This window comes from Desmodus rotundus, chromosome 12, assembly GCF_022682495.2.
Source record: "Desmodus rotundus isolate HL8 chromosome 12, HLdesRot8A.1, whole genome shotgun sequence".
Lineage (NCBI taxonomy): Eukaryota > Metazoa > Chordata > Mammalia > Chiroptera > Phyllostomidae > Desmodus > Desmodus rotundus.
In genome coordinates this window covers 14041163-14058727 of record NC_071398.1, presented here as the reverse complement: position 1 = coordinate 14058727, position 17565 = coordinate 14041163, and the positions used below count along the sequence as shown (strand labels likewise).

Genomic DNA, 17565 nt, shown 5'->3' with positions numbered 1-17565 from the left:
TTCCCATCAATCTCATGGCCTCCATCATCACCACCACCACCACGATCTTCCTCTTTGCCATCACCATCATCACCACCACGAGCATCACCACGGCATCCCCTTTCCCTTCATTATCTCGACCACCATCACCCCTACATCTACCACCCCCATCAGCTCCACCCCCAGTGCCATTACCCTTGCAACTGCCATCCCCACCCCTACCGCCACCACCCTCTTTACCACTGCCGCTATCCCCGTGGCCCACCTGCCGCCGAAGCCTCTCCTGCCCTGGCCTGAGCCTTACCTTGCCCACGTAATGGGGCAGCGAGGTGTTTTTCTCCTCATCAATGTGCATCTGGTTCCAAATCCAGTCTCTCTTCTGGCGCCGGTGGGTGGGTGGCATGCTGGGACTGTCCAGCTGGGCAGGGTCAGTGCTTGTGGCCGCTGCTGTCAGCAGGCCTAGGCAGGTGCCCACTGCGGCCAGTAGTATCAGGGGCAAGTGCATCTTCCCAGGAGGCACCGATCTGGGGAAGGAGAGGAGATGCCATCAGGGCACATTCGTTGCCACCCGTGTGAGCAAGCAGGTCCCAGGGACAGCCGAACTCCCCTCCTCCGTTCACTCCCTCACCCTTCACCCTCTGCTGGTACCAGCAGAGCCGGACTCTGTTCCTGCCCCAGAGATGAGCTCCAAGTCTGGGAGGGGAAGACAGACACAGAAAGAATTCCTGTTAAGTGTCACATGTGCTAGTGTGGAAGCAAGTACAGGTGAGAGGCGGGCCCAGAAGGGGGCTGCTGGGAGAACTTCTTGGAGGAGGGGCAATGCTGATGCTGATGGTTTGCTCCCAAAGCCCTGTGCAGTGGGCACCCAGTTTTCCTCGTTTTATCCCTGAGAAACCAATACACAAAGGAGTTAAGTTCACGTTGGAGCAAGTGGCGGGGCCGACGGTGGAACCCAGCTAACATGTATCCAGCACTTATTATTTGCCCGGCGCCATTCAAGCACTCTGTGTTACCCTATTTAATTCTCCCAGTAACCCCCGAGGTGCGTATGTAACTGTGATCCTCATTGTACAGGGAAGCTGAGGGACAGAGAGGTTTAGTAACATTTCTGAGATCATTCAGACTACAAGCAGCAGCGTCGGGAGGGCCCAAAAGTTCATGCTCTTCCCTTCTGCTCTCTGTTTGTTTGTTTATTATGTGTAATGTTAAATTAGTTTCAGGCGTACAGCCCAGTGATTAGACATTTCTATAACTTGATGGTCACCCCCGATAAATCTAGTACCCATCTGACACCATACACAGTTACTACGATATTATCGACTGTATCCCCTACACTGTACTTCACATCCCCATGACTACCTGGTTACAACCAGTTTGTACCTACTCATCTTTCCCCCTTTTTTCTCCATCCCCCCCCAAAACCCTCCCTCCCATCGGGCACCTGTCAGAATCTTCTCTATCTGTGAGTCTGTTTCTGTTCTGCTTGTTTGTTTGTGTTTTAGATTCTACATGTATGTGAAACCGCACAGCATTTGTGTCCCCTGACGTATCTCGCCTCACGCAGCACCCTCCCCGCTCATCCGTGCCGTTGCAGACGCAAGACTTCATGCTTTTTTCTTCTATGGCTGGGTCCTGTTCCATTGTATGTACGCACCACTGCTTCTTCATCCGTTCATTCTACTGATGGACACTTAGGTTGCTTCCATATCCTGGCTATTCAAAATAGTGCTGCCGTTGCCCTGACCTGCATGGCTCTGTTGGTTGGGGGTGGTCCTGCAAAGCGAAACATCGCTGGTTCGATTCCTAGTCAGGGTCCTTGCCTGGGTTGAGGGCCAGTCCCGGTTGGAAAGTGTATGAGAGGTAATCAGTTGATGTTTCGCTTACACATCGATGTCTCTCTCCCCCTCTTTCTCCCTCCTGTCCCCTCTCTAAAAATAAAATAAATAAAATCTTTTTTTAAAAGAATATTTTCTTTATTTACTTTTAGCCAGAGAGGAAGGGAGAAAGAGAGGGAGAGAAACATCAATGTGTGGTTGCCTCTCACATGCCCCCTACTGGGGATCTGGCCCACAACCAGGCACCTGCCCAAACTGGGAATCGAACCTGCGACCCTCTGGTCCACACGCCAGCGCTCAATCCACTGAGCCACACTAGCCAGGGCAATAAATAAAATCTTTAAAAAAAAAGAAAATAATACTGCAAGGAACATATGGATATATATGTCTTTTAGATTTAGTGTTTTGGGTTTCTTCAAATAAATACCCAGAAGTGGAATTGCTGGGTCCTTCTTTGTCTCTTCTTAAAGTTTTTTTTTTTTTTCTGCTGTAAGTATTGCTACCCCAGTTTTTTTTTTTTAATTTCAATTTTCATGAAATGTTCCTTCCCATCCCTTTGCTTTCAGTCTGTATGTGTCTTTTGAACTGAAGTGAGGGTCGTCTGAAGTGACAGCATATGGAAGGGTCTCGTTTTGTTACCATTCAGCCACCGGATGTCTTTTGATTAGAGCATTTAATCCATTTGCAATTAAAGTAATTGTTGATATGAATTTATTGCCATTTTATTTTTCGTATTTTTGATTTTTTCTTCTTCTTAAAGAAGAACCTTTACATTTCTTATAATACTGACTTGGTGGTACTGAACTCCTTCAACTTTTTCTTGTCTGGGAAGCTCTCTATCTGTCCTTCAATTCTAAATGATGGCTTGGCTTGGGAGAATACTCTTGGTTATAGGTCCTTGCCTTTCATCACTTTGAATATTTGGTGCCAGTCCCTTCTGGTCTGCCAAGTTGCCACTGAAAAATCAGCTGATTGTCTTATGGGAACTCTCTTGTAGGTAACTGCTTTTCTCTTGCTGCTCTTAAGATTCTCTCTTTATCTTTAACTTTGACATTTTAATTATGCTGTGTCTTGGTGTGGGCTTCTTTGCATCCATCTTGTTTGGGACTCTCTGTCCTTCTTGGACTTGTGTGTCTATTTTCTTCACCAGGTTAGGGAAGTTTTCTGTCATTGTTTTTTCAAATAGGTTTTAAATCCTTGCTGTCTAGCTTTTCCTTCTGGAACCCCCATGATGCAAACCCTGGTATGCTTGACATTGTCCCAGAGGCTCATTACACTATCCTAATTTTTTTTTATATTCTTTTTTCTCTTTACTGTTCTGATTGGGTGTTTTCTGTTTCCTTATCTTTCAAATTGCTGATTTGATCCTCTGCTTCATCTACTGTTGATTCCCTGTAATGTATTCTTCATTTCAGTTATCATATTCTTTTCTGAATGACTCTTTTTAATGTTCTCTATCTCCACTTTGATAATTTCTATCTCTTTGTTGCAGTTCTCACTAAGTTGATCTGCTCTTCCCCTAAGTTTGTTGAGCATCCTTATAACTAGGGTATCGAACTCTGTATCTGGTAGATTGCTTGTTTCCATTTTGTTTAGTCCTTTTTATGGAGTTCTGCTCTGTTCTTTCATCTGGGACATGCTTCTTTGTGTCTCCCCATTTTAGCTGCCTCCCTGTGTTTGTTTCTGTGTATTAGGAAGAGCTGCTACATCTCCCAGTCTTGGGAGAGTGACCTTATATAATAGGTGTCCTGTAGGCCCCAGGTGTGCTGCCTCCCTGAGCACCTGAGTTACTGCTCCAGGTTACCTCCTGTGTGAGTTGTGTGTACCCCACTGTTGTAGTTGAGCCTAGATAGCTGTTGGCGTGTCAGTGGGAGGGATTTACCCCCAGGCCGATCAGTGGCAAGGGTTTTGGGGGAAGCTGCTATAGAGGTCCACCCTGTGGAGCAGGACTTCCTTCAGGGGGGCTCTGGTCCCCAGTGGGTTTACCCCTTGAGTGTGTTGCTCTGGAGGTGGTTAGGTGGTGCTGCAGCATGACCTGATGCTGTCCACCTGGTGTGCTGGCTTGGGGCCTTTGGGGAGGTGCAGGCCAAGGTCAGTCACCACCTGTGCCCTGCCTAGGGCCACCTGACATGAGCTACAAAGCAATCTGCAGAGTGCTGCTTCTTGTGCTGGGCTTGGAGGTGCCTGGGAAAGCAGCTAAGAACCAAGGCCGGCTGCCCCCAGTGAAGGGCCTAGGGCCACTTTGCAAAACAGTACAGGGTGCGTTGAGCCTAGAAGCTCCTTGTTTGGGATTTTTGAACCTCTGAGAGATTTTAGGAAAATCTGTAGTTTGAGCCAAGACGGGCCTTTGTATGGAAATGGCATGGAAGTGGCTGGGGTCTGCTGCAAGTTGGGTGTGGTAGAGTCTCAGGGAATCACCAGGGCAGGGCAAACTGTGTTAGCCAGGTGGATGGGGGCTCTGGTATGGTGCCTGTCTTCCGGCTATGTGGTGGAGGGCTCAGCAGAGAACAATGGCCTCAGCCAGTGCTTTTGTCTGGGAGAAAGCTGCCCCTCCAGCCCCCACCTCAAAGCCAGACCATTTAGTTCCTCCTTGTATGTCCCTGGTGCCTTTCAGTCTGCTGCCCTAGCACTAGAGCTCAGAGTACTGAGTCTCAGTAGGTCCGGATAAGGGAACCTCATGTACTGTTGGTGGGAATGCAGATTGGTGCAGCCACTGTGGAAAACAGTATGGAGTTTCCTCAAAAAATTAAAGATGGGACCACTTTTGACCCAGTGATCCCACAGCTGGGAATCTATCTGAAAAAACCCCAAACACGAATTCCGAAGAATATATGCACCCTTAGGTTCATTGCCCTGTTATTTACAAAGCCAAGGTATGGAAGCAGCCCAAGTGCCCATTAGTAGATGAGTGGATTAAAAAGCTGTGGTACATTTACACAAGGGAATAGTACTCAGCTGTAAAGAAAAGAACAAAATCTTACCCTTTGCCACAACATGAATAGACCTAGGAATTATTATGCTAAGTGAAACAAGCAAGTCAGGGAAAGACAAATACCATATGATCTCACTTATATGTGGAATCTAATCATCAAAATAATTTAACAAACAAAATAGAAGCGTAGATACAGAGAACAGGCTGATAGCCGTCAGAAAGGAGGGGTCTAGGGGCTGGATGAAAAAAGTGAATGGATTAAGAAAAAAAAAATATATACATGACAGACCCGGACGACATTATGGTGATAACCAGAGGGAAAGGAGGGTGTGGGGAGCTGCAAGTGGGCAAAGGGGGAAGAATGGGGGTGGAAAGAGACTTGACTTCGGGCTGTGTGCGCATGGTGAGATACACAGATGATGTTTTGTTGAGTTGTACCATTGACACCTATGTGGTTTTATTAACCAATGTGCCCCCAATACATTCAATTAAAACCAAAGAAAAAAAAAAAAAAAAGAGGAACGCCTGGGACTCCAACAGCCCTCCATCTCCCTCAGCCCCAATCCCTGCTGGTTTTCACAGCCAGAAGTTATGGGGGACTTCTCTTCCTGGCACTGGACCCCTGGGCTGGGGAGCCTGGGCTGGGGTTTAGACCCCTTGCTGCTCCGGGGGGTACCTCTGTAGCTGAGATACCCCTCTCAATTTCTAGCTGCCACACGTGGGTGAGGGGCCAGCCCCTTCTGCCTCTCCATCCCTCCTCCCGGTCTCCATGTGGTTTCCTCTTTACATCCTTACTTATAGGACTTCTGTTCAGCTAGACTTCAGGTAGCTCTTTCTAAATGATAGTTGTCCTGCAGTTTGGTAGTAATTTCGATGTGGTTGTGGGAGGATGTGTGTATTTGGTTCACCTGCTGTTACCTGGACCGGAACCTACTGCTCTCTCTGGTCCCAGCAGCTGCTAGGAGGATGTGGGATTTGAAGGCTCCTCTAAGTAAACCTGTGCCCTCCCTGGCCAGCCCGAGAGCCCCTGTGGCTGCATTGCTTTGGTGCTGCCTTGAAAGGCTCTGGGAAACCCGGATGTCTTAGCCCAGAGGGTCAGACCTCACCCCAGACCTCACTGGAGGTGATCATCTCGGCAGCAGCTGCATGAGCAAAGGGGTGGCGGGGTGGGGGTCGAGAGTCTGGGCTCACGAGACTGGTGTCATTATTCTCAGGGCCCAGGGCCAAATTTAAATGTGCTGTCCTATGTTCAGAAGTTATTAAGAATTTCAGGACGGAGACAGAGGAACCATGAAACCAAGCACGGGGGGCTTTCAAGCACAGGGTCCCTGCCTTGCCCAGACTGCATGCCCTTGAAGGCAGCCCTTGGGTCAGCCTGGGCTGGGACCTGGGTCACCCATCGAGGGGGGCTTGGCTTCCTCCAGAATTCCGGGAAGAGGGATTGCCCCACTGCCCCACGGTAGGTGGAGGCTCTGACTGCGGCTGTCACTGCGCCCTCAGCCCTGACCCCATCCGTCCTCCCCTGCTGGGTCCCTGTGTCACTGACCTGTGGCCCCTGGGATGGTTCAGGGGAAGAAGGCGGGTGGGTGGTAGTGGGACCAGGGCTCCTGCCTGGGGAGATGCAGACTCGCAGGGTGCTGGGTAGGAGGCCTCTTCTACAGCTGTCCCCTGCCCCAGCCTAGGGGAGAGGCTGGCCTCTGCACAGCTCAGGAGATCTCCGAACGCTTGTAACTTCCTCTGAGACCCTGGCGCCAAGCTGGCCTCCCCAAGTGCTGAGGATGTCTGCTCTGGGCTGGCCTGGCCTCTTGGACTGCTGATCTTAGCATCCAAAGGCCCCACCTTGTGGCCTCTGCCACTGGCCCATGAGGAAGTGGCCTGCTGGGGCTGGGCTGGGGCAGGGCAGGCCCCAGAACGCAAGTACCATGTGCCTGGGGGGACGCCCTCCTGGCTTTGCGTATCACATTCCTGAGTAACAGATGAGGCGGTTTACTTGGAAGAGACTCGTGTCCTTTGATGTAGGATTTGGAAAGGGCAGCCATTCCTGCTAGAGGCAGGCAGTAAACAAAGGCGTGGGAGGTTGGGAGTCCCGGCCAGGAAGCTGGTCCTGACTCTGGGGAGACAGCAGGCATGACCCCTGTCCTAGCCTCTCTGGACCCAGGCCTGGTGGGTCATTTCCTTCTTTGCCTAGAAAGGAACTACAAGTCTTAGTTCTTCTTCCTTCCAGAAGTGAGAAGTGATTCAAAAAAGAAAAAGTAAAATAAACCGAATTAAAACTGAGAGACAGGGAGAGAGAATTGTCAGGCCTCTGAGCTGGACAGGGTGCTGGCCTGGCTGGGCCCTGAGCACCTGTTTTGTGCTGGGCCCCCTGGGGTGCAGCACTGAGCCAGGCCGACGGGGCCCACCCTCAGGATATACACACCGTAGTGGGAACCCCAGGAGAGCAAGTAAATGGGCAAAAGCAACAGCTAGTGACTCGGGGGTGCTCAGGGGGTTACAGTGGAGGCCACAATAGAGGGGGGCAGCTGGCTGGGATGCAGAGGCCAGGGAAGGCCTCTCAGAGAGATGGCACTTCAGGCAGGATCTGAGGGTCAGCCCTAGGGATGCAGGGGAAGGAAGGGAATTCTCAGCACAGGGACCCACAAGGACAAAGGCCCGGAGGTAGAAAAGTGGTTAGTGTATTTGAAGAACCGAAAGAAGGCCCCTGGGTCAGATAGAAATGAGCAGGGGGGGCGGGGGGGAGAGTGAGTGGGGCGCAAGAAGCGGAGGTCAGGCCAGTGCAGTAGGCTGAACGGTGTCCCCCGCCCCAAAGTGTCCACGTCCGCATCCCTGGAACCTGTACGTGACAAGGGGCTGTTAGCAGATAAGATCCAGTTAAGGATCTTGAGCCAGAGAGACCGTCCTGGATCGTGTGGGTAGAGTGTGTGCGTGTGTGTTGCGGGGGCGGAGGTGGGAAAGAATCAGGAAGAAGGGGACGTGACCACAGAAATGGAGGTTACAGTGCTGTGGGCCCACAGGCCAAGGAAAAGGCGAGGGAGTGGATTTTCCCCCAGAGCCAGTCACAGGCGAGGGCCACAGGCCTCACAGGGGACATCAGCCCCGCAGTGGGCTTTGGCTGGCCCCATGGACAAAGTCTTCTCTCAGTGTGCAGACAAGTCCCTTAGGTTCCATCTGTGCCAGCAAGGGCCCTACTGTGAGCCCCGGGGAGAGCTTCCTGGGCACACAGGACTGACACTAGCCCCACAGTCAGCCCACATCACATCATTAGTTTGACTGGGGTGGGTGGCCGGGGTGGGGGGGCAGTCCTGTGAGCCCTAAGTGACATTGCTGAGCACCTCCTCGGTGGCACAGGGTCAGACTGGGAGGCACTTGCACGTAATTCCGTTTTGCAGGGGAGGCTCCGAGAGGTGGAGCGAGTCCTCCTGGGCCACACAGCAGCAAGAGGCGGAGCCGGGATTTGAACTTAGGCTGCCTTTCTCCCCACATAGTCCTTCTGCCATCATGCCCCCCTCTGCCGTGACAGACGTGCAGTAACAACAACGGACCGTCCTCCTTGCTGGGCTTTCCCAGAGCCCGTCTCGTTCAGTTTTCCCACTGTCCCCAGAGGTAGGGAGTATCAGCCCCTTTCACAGAGGAGGAAACCGAGGCTCAAGACAAACTACTTCCAAGGGGTAGATCTGGGACCCTTGCCCACCTTTCCCGACACCCTGGACTCCTACACCTCTTCCCAACTGATGGACCTGACGGACTTTTCCATCTGAAAAGCCATGTTTATTTGTGTCTTTAGCCTTTTGTGTGAGAAATTTGGCTGTTAAAAAGGGTGCCCAGGGGATGGGTTTTCAATCTTTCTTTCCTCCTCCTGCTGCTAATGAGAAGGAAGTCAGGTGGCAGGATGGATGGTACCCACAGCTGGAAGCAGGGTGCTCCTGGCCGCACCTCCCTGTTGTCAGAGCCACAGCTGAGGTCAGGCTCACTTTAACCCTTGACCTTGCCACAGATAGGACTCAAGCCTCTCGGGTGCACTTACAGTTTTCAGAGCGATCTGCTGGTGCAGGGTGGGTTTGGTATGACAGATATGCAGAGGTTGGAAGATTCTGGAAGTGATTTCCAGGCTCAGAAATTCCTAGCCGAACAGCCCTGAGAACTTGCCCACAACTGCGTTGAGGGGAGAGAGGACTTACGTGGCAGCTCAGATGTGCATGCTGGGCGCGCAGAGGCCAGGTGCCCGCCCATGTCCCTGTCACGCAGGATCCAGGACCATGCCCATCTCTGGAGCCCCGTAAGAGATTTGGGGGCAGCTCCAGATAGACTCGTGTGTAGGGGCGGGCCCTCTGTGCCCTTGGTCAATCTGGGAAGATCTGGAGGGCCCAAAATGAGAGGACAAAGTGTGGCCCAAAGCCTCTGGGGAGCGGGCAGGGAGCCCAGGAGCAGGGGCAGGGGACCCAGGGAGTGGCTGGGGTCAGCCATGCCTGGACGGCAGGGCGGGGCTGTGGAGAGCTGCAGGTCCGGTCTGTGTCCACTGTGTGGTTGAAACCCAGATGCCTGGGCTGGGCCCAAGAACTGAGCAGGGTCTCAGGGTCGAGCCAAGTGGGCTCTTTGCTTTGGTTGCCTGTCTGGGTCCCAGAGGAGCTTGGGGAGCCTCCAAGCACAGTTCCAGCCCGTAGGATGATAACACCCACCAGACTCAGTCACACCTTGCCCTTTGCCCTTGCCGCTCTCTCTCCGCTGCCCAGATTTAGTTCCCATGTCACCACCTCTCTGAAGCCTGCTCTAGAGCCTCGGGGTGACACAGTCACCTGACAAACAGTTATTGAGCAGCGACTATGGGCTGGTACTGAACTGAGCTTGGGGAGCAAGCACAGGCTATGTCCCGGTGGAAGAGGTGGTCGCTGCCATTGGGTAGAACACGTGGTTTCAGATTGTGGTGCAGGCTTTGAGGGGGGAGTCAGGAAGCTAGGAGAGGGCTGAGAGTGGGGACCTCGGCTGGTCTGGGGGTTGCAGTCCAGGCGTGAGTCCTGCCTCTCTCTGTCCTATTGTGTGGGACGTCAGGCAAAACTCCCTTTGCTCCTTTTATTTTTCTGGCCCCCATGTGTCTTTGGGGCTGTGAGATCTGCTTAGCTCTGTGCTCTTTAAAAGGAGAGGCTAGGGGGTCACAGGGCACAAAGGGAGGGGATGGGAGGGTCTGGAGCTGCTTCATTTGTAGCTACATGGACCCCAAGAAGCCTGGACCCTGCTGGGAGCCACTCAGCAGGGTGGCCTGGAAGATACTCCTGGGCTGGCCCTGCCCCTGACCATTGGGCAGGCCCTAGCTGCTGGCGTGACCAGGGCCCTTCTCAAGCCTGAGGTTTCAGGGGCTAAGTCTGGACCCCGGGGGGTATCGAGTAGGCCATGGGCCCTGGGGTGCGGTGGAGGAAGCCTCCAGGTCAGGGATACCCACATGACATCCTCAGGCCAAATGGATACACCACACCCGCAAATGTGCCTACACAAGTCACATCCCTGTCCCCAGGAGTCTGCCCACACCAGCTCCTGAAGGGTCTCTGCTCCTGGGGTCTGGCCCCTCTGTTCCCGCCCAGCACATTATCTGTCAGCTGGGCCCAGCCCCAGGCGAAGCCCCAGAAGGGGGACTGGACACTTAGTCCCAGCACAGCCTCCTGCAGGCTCTGGGCTCTGGCCCAGAGGCCCGGGTCAGGGATGAGGGGCTGGGTCCCAAGCCTGCAGGAGGCGTGTCTTTGGGAGGGGACACATTGGGCCACACTCCCAGTTCCTGCTCCTTCTCCTGCTCCCTGTGTGGCCCTGGGCAACTCTTCCCAGCACCCTCCCACCCCACAACCTCAGCCCAGGGCAGAAGCTAGAGCCAGGGATCCCCAAACTCCTTCATGGATTCCCAAGTTGTCCACTAAGCCCAAGCATTTATAGCTGGGCCTTGGCAGCCACACACTAGGAGGATGGAGGGTGAGGCCCTGGGAGCCTCGGAGGTGGGGTGTGTTGGGTGTGGAACGGGGTAGCTAAGAGCTGCCCCCGGGCTTTCTCCTGGTTTGCAGCTCAGTTCAGCCCAGGGGCCTGCTCCCGTGGTCCCAGACCCGATCCCCTCCCCTCGGGGTCCTTCCCTGTCTTGACTCTGTTTAGAGCTGACCACACTGACCACACAGCTTCCCTGCTGACCCCTCTCCCTGGGTCCCCACCCCCTGCAGCATGAATCTAGCTCTTGAGCCAGAGTTCAAGGCCCTGCAGGACGGTTTGTCCCCTGCCCACCCCTCTGGCTCTCCTCTTCCCCACCTCCCTGCCCCTTCCTGCCGGAGGAGAACAAGACCTTCCTGGAGCGCACAGTGCTCTCCCTCTCTCCAGCAGGCTTTCTGCATAGGCTGTTCCCTCCTCCCGAACGCCCTTCCTTGCTGTGTCCCCCGAGTGAATGCTGTATTTCTTTTCAAGCCCCAGGTCACTTCGTCCATGAGGTCTTCTGATTGACTCCTGTCCCTAGCACAGCCTAGTGTCTCTGACCAGGGAGGTCCCGGTCTGTCTCCCCTTCATCCAACACCTAGCTGCATGAACTCAAGGCTCCGGTGTCCCCACTGCTGCCTGCCGGCCTGCCTCAGTCTCCAGTTCTGGCCTTGTCACTGCGTCTGTATTCACTCATGGGGTTTAGAACAAATCCGCGTATTTGCAGACAGCACCTCAGGTGGGCAGAGCAATGCAATAGTTGATATCCCTCCAAGAAGCCCTTCCCTGTCCCCAGATAGCTTCACTAATGGCCCATGATGTTATCAGGCACATCACAAAGCGCCGATCCTTTGAGGACATTAAGATTCGCCTTCTTATGGGTCCCTGATGAACACACGCCTACCCCTGTGTGGGGGCCTCTTACAGTAGGGTTGGGAAAACAGAGCTCATAGGCTGTCACTCACCTGTTCCCATACCCTTGGTAGACATCACTAATCAACCACTGGGTTTATTCCCACTGAACTTGAACTCAGTCCCTGAATCTTCAGTCCAAACTCTGAAGTAGGTACCACAAATTTAGTAGAGCTGGTTTGCAATTTGAAACAAATCTGTGCTCGGGTCCCTGGGTTCTAGGATCATCCAGTCTATGCCCCTGTCTCCTAATGGGGCATCTCCAAGCTTCAAGGAGAGAACGCTCCCCTACAGAGCCTTTGCTAGGCTCCTCTGGGCTTCCTGACTTTGCCTGGGGCTCTGAGGCAGTCGGTGGGAGCAACAGAATGAGCTCCACCACTTGCTTGTTTGAACCTGTCCATGAGCTGCGTGGCTGTAGGCCCACCCCTTGCCCTTTCTGAGCTCTAGCTGCTTCATCAAGATCAGCTGCCTCCTTTGTCAGGAGCATTAAGCAAAATCATCGGTTTAAAGCCCAGTATACAGTAGGTGCTCAGTAAGTTCCAGCCTAGAAGGCTATGAACTCGACTGGCCGAGTCACACCTGACCTCATTTCCTGGTTCTGTCCTGGGTTCACTTCTACTCCCCTCTGTTCTCCCCCAGAAGGAAATCTCATTTACTGCCTGCCCGGCCCGGTCCCATGGGCCCCACTCCCTCCTCTTCCTGGTCTGCACACCTGCCAGGATCTGACTGTTACTCTGGAGCCCCATGCAGGCCATCTGGAGGTCCCTGAAGGAGTTTGGGGCCCTTTGAGTTCATCCCCTGCCCTAGAGATAGAAGACTGAGGATCAGATCATGATGACCCAAGGCCTGCCAATATCTTATTGTGCTTCTTCTCTTCCTCCAGGAAGCCTTCCATGATCTCTCCACCCAACATCATCTTGGACCTGTGTTAGGATGGGCTTTTCAGTATTTCTCCAGCCAGAAGTCAAGCTCCTCAGGGTAGGTCTTGTCTCCTGGAACATTCCTTCCCTGAGCTTATTGGTCTCCTGGCTCATCCTGACTCCTGCTTCTGTGGCTTGAACAGTCATGTCCAAACCTTCCTGTCTTATCCCCTCTCTGAGCTTGATTATGGTGTGTGCTGGGGGCTGTGGGGTCAGAAGGTTCTGGTCTCACTCATATCCTGCTTTCATCTCATACTGTAACCTCTCCACGCAGCCTCTCTCAGCCTCTGTGGTCCCATCTGTCAAATGGGCATTCTTTTAGTAGCTTCAGGGTTGCTTGGGGCGGGGGTGTATGGGGTGCAGAGAAGTGATGGATGTAGCAGGCATGGGCCCACATGGCTAAGGGGCTCAACAGTTTTCCCAAGCTGGTGGCTGCTGTGTCCACCTTGCGCCCCCGAGGCAGCAGCAGAGCTGTGAGTCATCCGACTTTGGGAGAAAATAAGCATGGCCCCCTCTGGCTTCCTGCCCCCATGTCCGGCCCTTGTTCAGCAGCACAATTGCTCAGGCCCAGACTGCAGGGCGGGCAGTTTAACCCCTCCAAGGCCAGTGGATGCCTCCCCTACCCCCTCACCACAGGAAGCTGGAATCGGCAGGGCTGCCTGGGACTCAGCAGCTCCCAGGCACTAGGAGGTCTGCTGCTGCCACCAGGCCAGAGCCCACAGGTGTCTGGATTCAGGCCAGACAGGAGAGACCCTGCTCCCTGTCTCCTTGAAGGTGAACCAAAGCGCCTGGCCCTGGCGCTCCTGGCCTCCAGCATCTCTAGCCCTCTTGCCATGCCCTGCTCTACAACCATCCGGCCATACCACATCGGCCTCCCCCAGCATGCCCTTCTCCCCCTGTAGGCTTCTGTCTGCCCATCCCTCAGGGCAGACACGCCCTTGTCAGTTGGGGAACTAGCGTGCAGTGCTTGGCTCACAGGAACTCCCCAGAGTGCTTGCCAGAGGAAGGGCAGGGGGGAGGTCCTCTGGCTTTTACCGCCCCTCTCACCTGCTGGGGCCTCCTGACCTCAGGGGCCAAAACCTGTGTGGCATTCACAGCCATGGTCAGCTCTGGGGCAGCAGGTAAATTCAGCTGTGATTTTTTTTTTTTAATCCTCAGCCAAGGATGTTTATTGATTTTAGAGAGAGAGGAAGGGGTGGGGCAGGGGAGAGAGAAAGAATCATTGATGTGAGGGAGAAACACCGATCAGTTGCCTCCTGTACACGCCCTGACTGGGGATTGAACCCGAAACCCAGGGATGTGCCCTGACCGGGGATGGACCCTGTGACCTTTTCGGTGCATGAGACGACGCTCCAACCCACTTAGCCACCTGGCCAGGGCCGGCTGTGATTTTTTGAAGATGCCCTACTGTGAGCCACTTTGGGAGCCAGGTGTGTCCTTTGCCTCATTAAATTCCCCCAGGAAGAGGCCGTCTCCTCTGTTTGATGGACAAGAAAGCTGAGACACGGAGAAGCTCCATGCTGCCAGAAAGAGCCTGAGCTTTGGGGTGTGAGCTCCTGGTTCGAACCCCCCACCCCAGCTCTTACTTAACTTCTCCAAATCCCAGTTTCCTTCACTGAGAAATGGAGAGAGGCTGCGGCTAACTCACGGGTGGTTGGTAGTGAGCGGTAAGATAAGGAGCTCTGTTGCCTACGAGCCGTCCATGCATCACCTCCAGTCCCACAGCAGATTGTTCAGACCAGCAAACTGAGGTCTGGTAACGTGGAGTGATTTTCCCATAGTAACATGGGAAGTGAGTGGGAGGGCTGGGATCTGTACCCGGCACCACTGTCTCCTGCCTGGGCTCTCACCTAGACTACCTGAGTCAGGTCCTTTTGAGGGGCTTCCCTAACATTCGAGGGCTGTGGGTGCCTGGGTGTTGAGGGAGAGAGGGTGGCCGCCCTCCTGACCCCAGCTCCCACAGCTCTGAGTGGGGCAGGTAGGGGAAGGGCTTCCACAGGCAGGGCCTCGAGTACCCAGAGTTAAGCCTCTGTTTGCCTGTTCTGAAGCTGGGGGCACAGGCTGGCAGAGGGCTCTGCACGCCCCTTCCAGGGCTCGTCTCCTGGTCCCAGCACAGAGCCTTGGGGGGAGGGCATGAGGGCAGGCCGCAGTCTGTCCTCTCCCATGGGGGAAGGGGCATCAGAGGAGCTTAGGCCTAGGTCCCAGTCCTCCAGCCCTGGCGTGCTGGCGGCTCAGGCAGCACCCTGCTCTCTTTGAGCCCGGCGCCAGTGGGAGTCACGAGGGGGAGAGTCTACACGAGGGAGAGCCTGGCCCTTACCCACTCCCTCAGCCCTGAGGATGCCCGTTCGTGTGCTTCCCAGCCCTGCTCTGTGCCAGGAGGAGACCCCGTCTGCCCTGAGGCCTGGCTCTCACCTGGGACCCCAACGGCAACCATTCTGCCAATGGGGAAGGCAGGACCCTCTTTGTCTTGGGCACGAGGCGATGGCTGTGGGGTGGGCCAGGGTTCAGGGGGCGCTCACTCACCGTGCTGGGGGCTGAGGAGTCTGTGTTCCGTCAGTCAGACCGTCTGTCCAGGACTGAGTGCTGTGGAGCTCTGTGGAGCAGCTCCGATGGCCTCTCGAGGGGAGCCACACCCGGCAGCGGCGAGGGAGGTCGGCCGCCGCCCCCTTCAGGTTTTCCAGCTGGCCCTGGCCCACTTCCCCCTGGGATGGTTTCCTGTTATTGTTTCTGTGTGAGGGCTGGGCTGGCTGCAGATAGGCAGGCCGTGGTGGGCGGCCGCCTCGGCCCAGCCATGCTGTCCCCACGGAGGCCTAGCCCTGGACCCGCCTGGGACGCTCAATTCATATGCTGACCCCAGGCCTCAAATCTGCACTCAGTGGGGCCTTAGCACCTGCCAAGGGCCTTGGTTCATCCTTCTTGTTACCCCAAGAGCAGGTATCATCACTGTCATTTTATAGCTTAAGACACTGGGACTCAGCCAGTCTGAGCCTGTCCACCCAGCTGGGGCATAGCAGGATCAGAGAGCCCGCTGGGGTCAGCCTGGGCCCGGAGCCAGATTTTCTCAGGTGATTTCCTGACATGCTGACGGAGGCACAGACTTTGCAGGATCTGGGGAGGCTTTAGGGGCTTTGGGGGTGAGGTTGGTGGGGGGAGAAGGCGGACAAACTGCAGCTCTTGGCCCTGGAGGGCCCAGAGGCTTCTCCATGGCGGGGTGGGCAGGGGTTCCAGCGCGGAGTGCCAGCCTGGCCTTGTGGGGGCCGTTTGGGTTTAGGAGTGTCAGGTGGAGTCAGGTGCCCTGGTTCTGCTTCTGATGTCACTGTGGGCCAGTTGTGTCCCCTTGAGCCTCAGTTTCCCCACCTGTGAAGTGGGGGTAATCAGAGCCTCAACCCTACAGGGCTGTTGACATAAACAAAACTCAAATTGCAGCTTGGAAGATAGGGAAGCTGAGGCAGGGCCAGAGCTCATGGGGCCCGAGAAGCTGGGTGGGCAGGTGGGGGTGCGTGTCCCAGATTCGTATGAAAATCATATGAGGAACTTTCACAAACTACAGACACTGGGGCCCCACCCCAGGCCAGCTGATTTGGAATCTCCCAGGGCGCACAGTGGGAGTCTGCCCTTTGAATAGCTGTCCATTTTTCCACGGGTGAATGAATGGTTGGGAAGTCCCGAACTGGTTCCGTTGGACAGTAGGACAGAGACCTGGGAGGAAGAGGGCCTCGCCCAGGGGCACTCTGTAAGTCAGAGGACACTAGTTTGGAGATGGGGCATGGTGTAGAGAAGTGTGTTTTGGGGAGGGAGAGGTACAGATTTCTGGGTGTGTTGAGTTTGAGATGGCCCTTGGACACCCAGGTGGCGATGTCAGGTTGGCAGTTGGAGATGGGCAGACACAGGTGGCCTGGAGATGAAGTTGGAATCTGGGGGCTTCTTTCTGGCTAACACTGGAAGCCTGGGCGTGGAGGCGCCTACAGGGAGTGGCCCGAGCCACTGGGGTGTGTAGATTTTCAAGTGAAGGGAGCCCATAGAAGAAGGAGGGGAGCCAGGGATGAGAGAATGGGGAGGTGTCAGCTGGGTCAGCCTTGGAGGAGTGAGGGTGGCTTTGGAAGAGGGAGGCCATCGATGACTGTGACAGAGCAGGGTAACCAGAGAGGAGCAGCTGGACGGGTTAGGGCCTGGTGAAAGGGGTGAGGACGTGGAGGCGGGCGCGATCACAGCCCCTGCCCCGGGACTTGGAGCAAGTGGGAGCGGAGGAGTACAAGGCTTTCTGGTTTAAAAAAAAAAATTTTTTTTTTAAAGCTATGTTTGTGTGCTGAGGGGATGTCCAGCAGTTGGGAAGTCCAGGTCTGCTGGAGGTCTTGGTCCTGTGGTGGCCTCTGAGTGGGATCCAGCACATTCGATCAGTGTTTGTGGAATAAACAAAGCTCAGCCTTTCCTTCTCCAACTGGATTAACTCTGCCTTCTCCTGCCAGGGGCTGGGAGGTGACCACAGAGGAGCCAGGCCAGGCCAGGCCAGTGCTCTGTCCCTGGTGCTCCAGCCCCTCACCCTGCCTGGGCCAGCCGCCCGCCCTGGTGGTGTACGTGCCCACAGGGGCATAGCTTCCTGCTGGGTCTCCGACCTGCTGCTGGTGGCAGACCCTGGCGGGGTCTGTCCTGCCACCATCTGCCAGTTCCCTTTGTGTCCCAGTCTGTGGGGAAGTTGACCCTGCCCTGAAACCCGCTGTTCCTGTCATGTTGTAAACAAGGGATGGCCGTCCAGGCTCGTGCCCCTGGGGTGGGGACAGCGTGGCCATGCCGAGGTAGTCCAGGCCCCAGGAGGGAGGCTAGTGCCCCCAAGGATCTCATGCCCGATTTCTGCCACTGCCCACCCCCTGCTCCAACCTGTGTGGCAGCAAAGGAGGTAATGGGAAGGTGCAAGGCCAGGAAGTGCTATCAGGGGCAAAGGAGGCAGCTGGCAGGCCGGCAGGAAATGGGATGGTGTGCGAGGCCTGATTAGCAGCGAAGAGGAGGAAGCAAGGATGGGGGCAGTGGGGAGGCCTGGGACACCCACCCTGCC

At 55.0% G+C, this 17565-nt stretch overlaps 1 protein-coding gene across 3 annotated transcripts in view; it reads right to left on the bottom strand.

Moving 5' to 3' along the window:
* The window catches only part of CDH5 (cadherin 5), a 34040-nt gene extending 18845 nt beyond the window's left edge, over nt 1–15195 (bottom strand). Inside the window, exons 1-2 of one of the 3 annotated variants that reach the window (XM_024555957.3) lie at nt 15039–15195; nt 284–503 (exon numbers count right to left, since the gene is read on the bottom strand). In XM_024555957.3, the coding sequence (XP_024411725.2) occupies nt 284–484 (201 nt within the window). In that variant the 5' untranslated portion in view covers nt 485–503; nt 15039–15195. Of the gene's footprint in view, nt 1–283; nt 504–6292; nt 6543–14927 lie in introns of those variants that run through there. The other 2 variants (XM_045191924.3, XM_045191923.3) reach the window with 2 other exon arrangements.
* Between the last annotated feature and the right edge of the window lie 2370 nt (nt 15196–17565).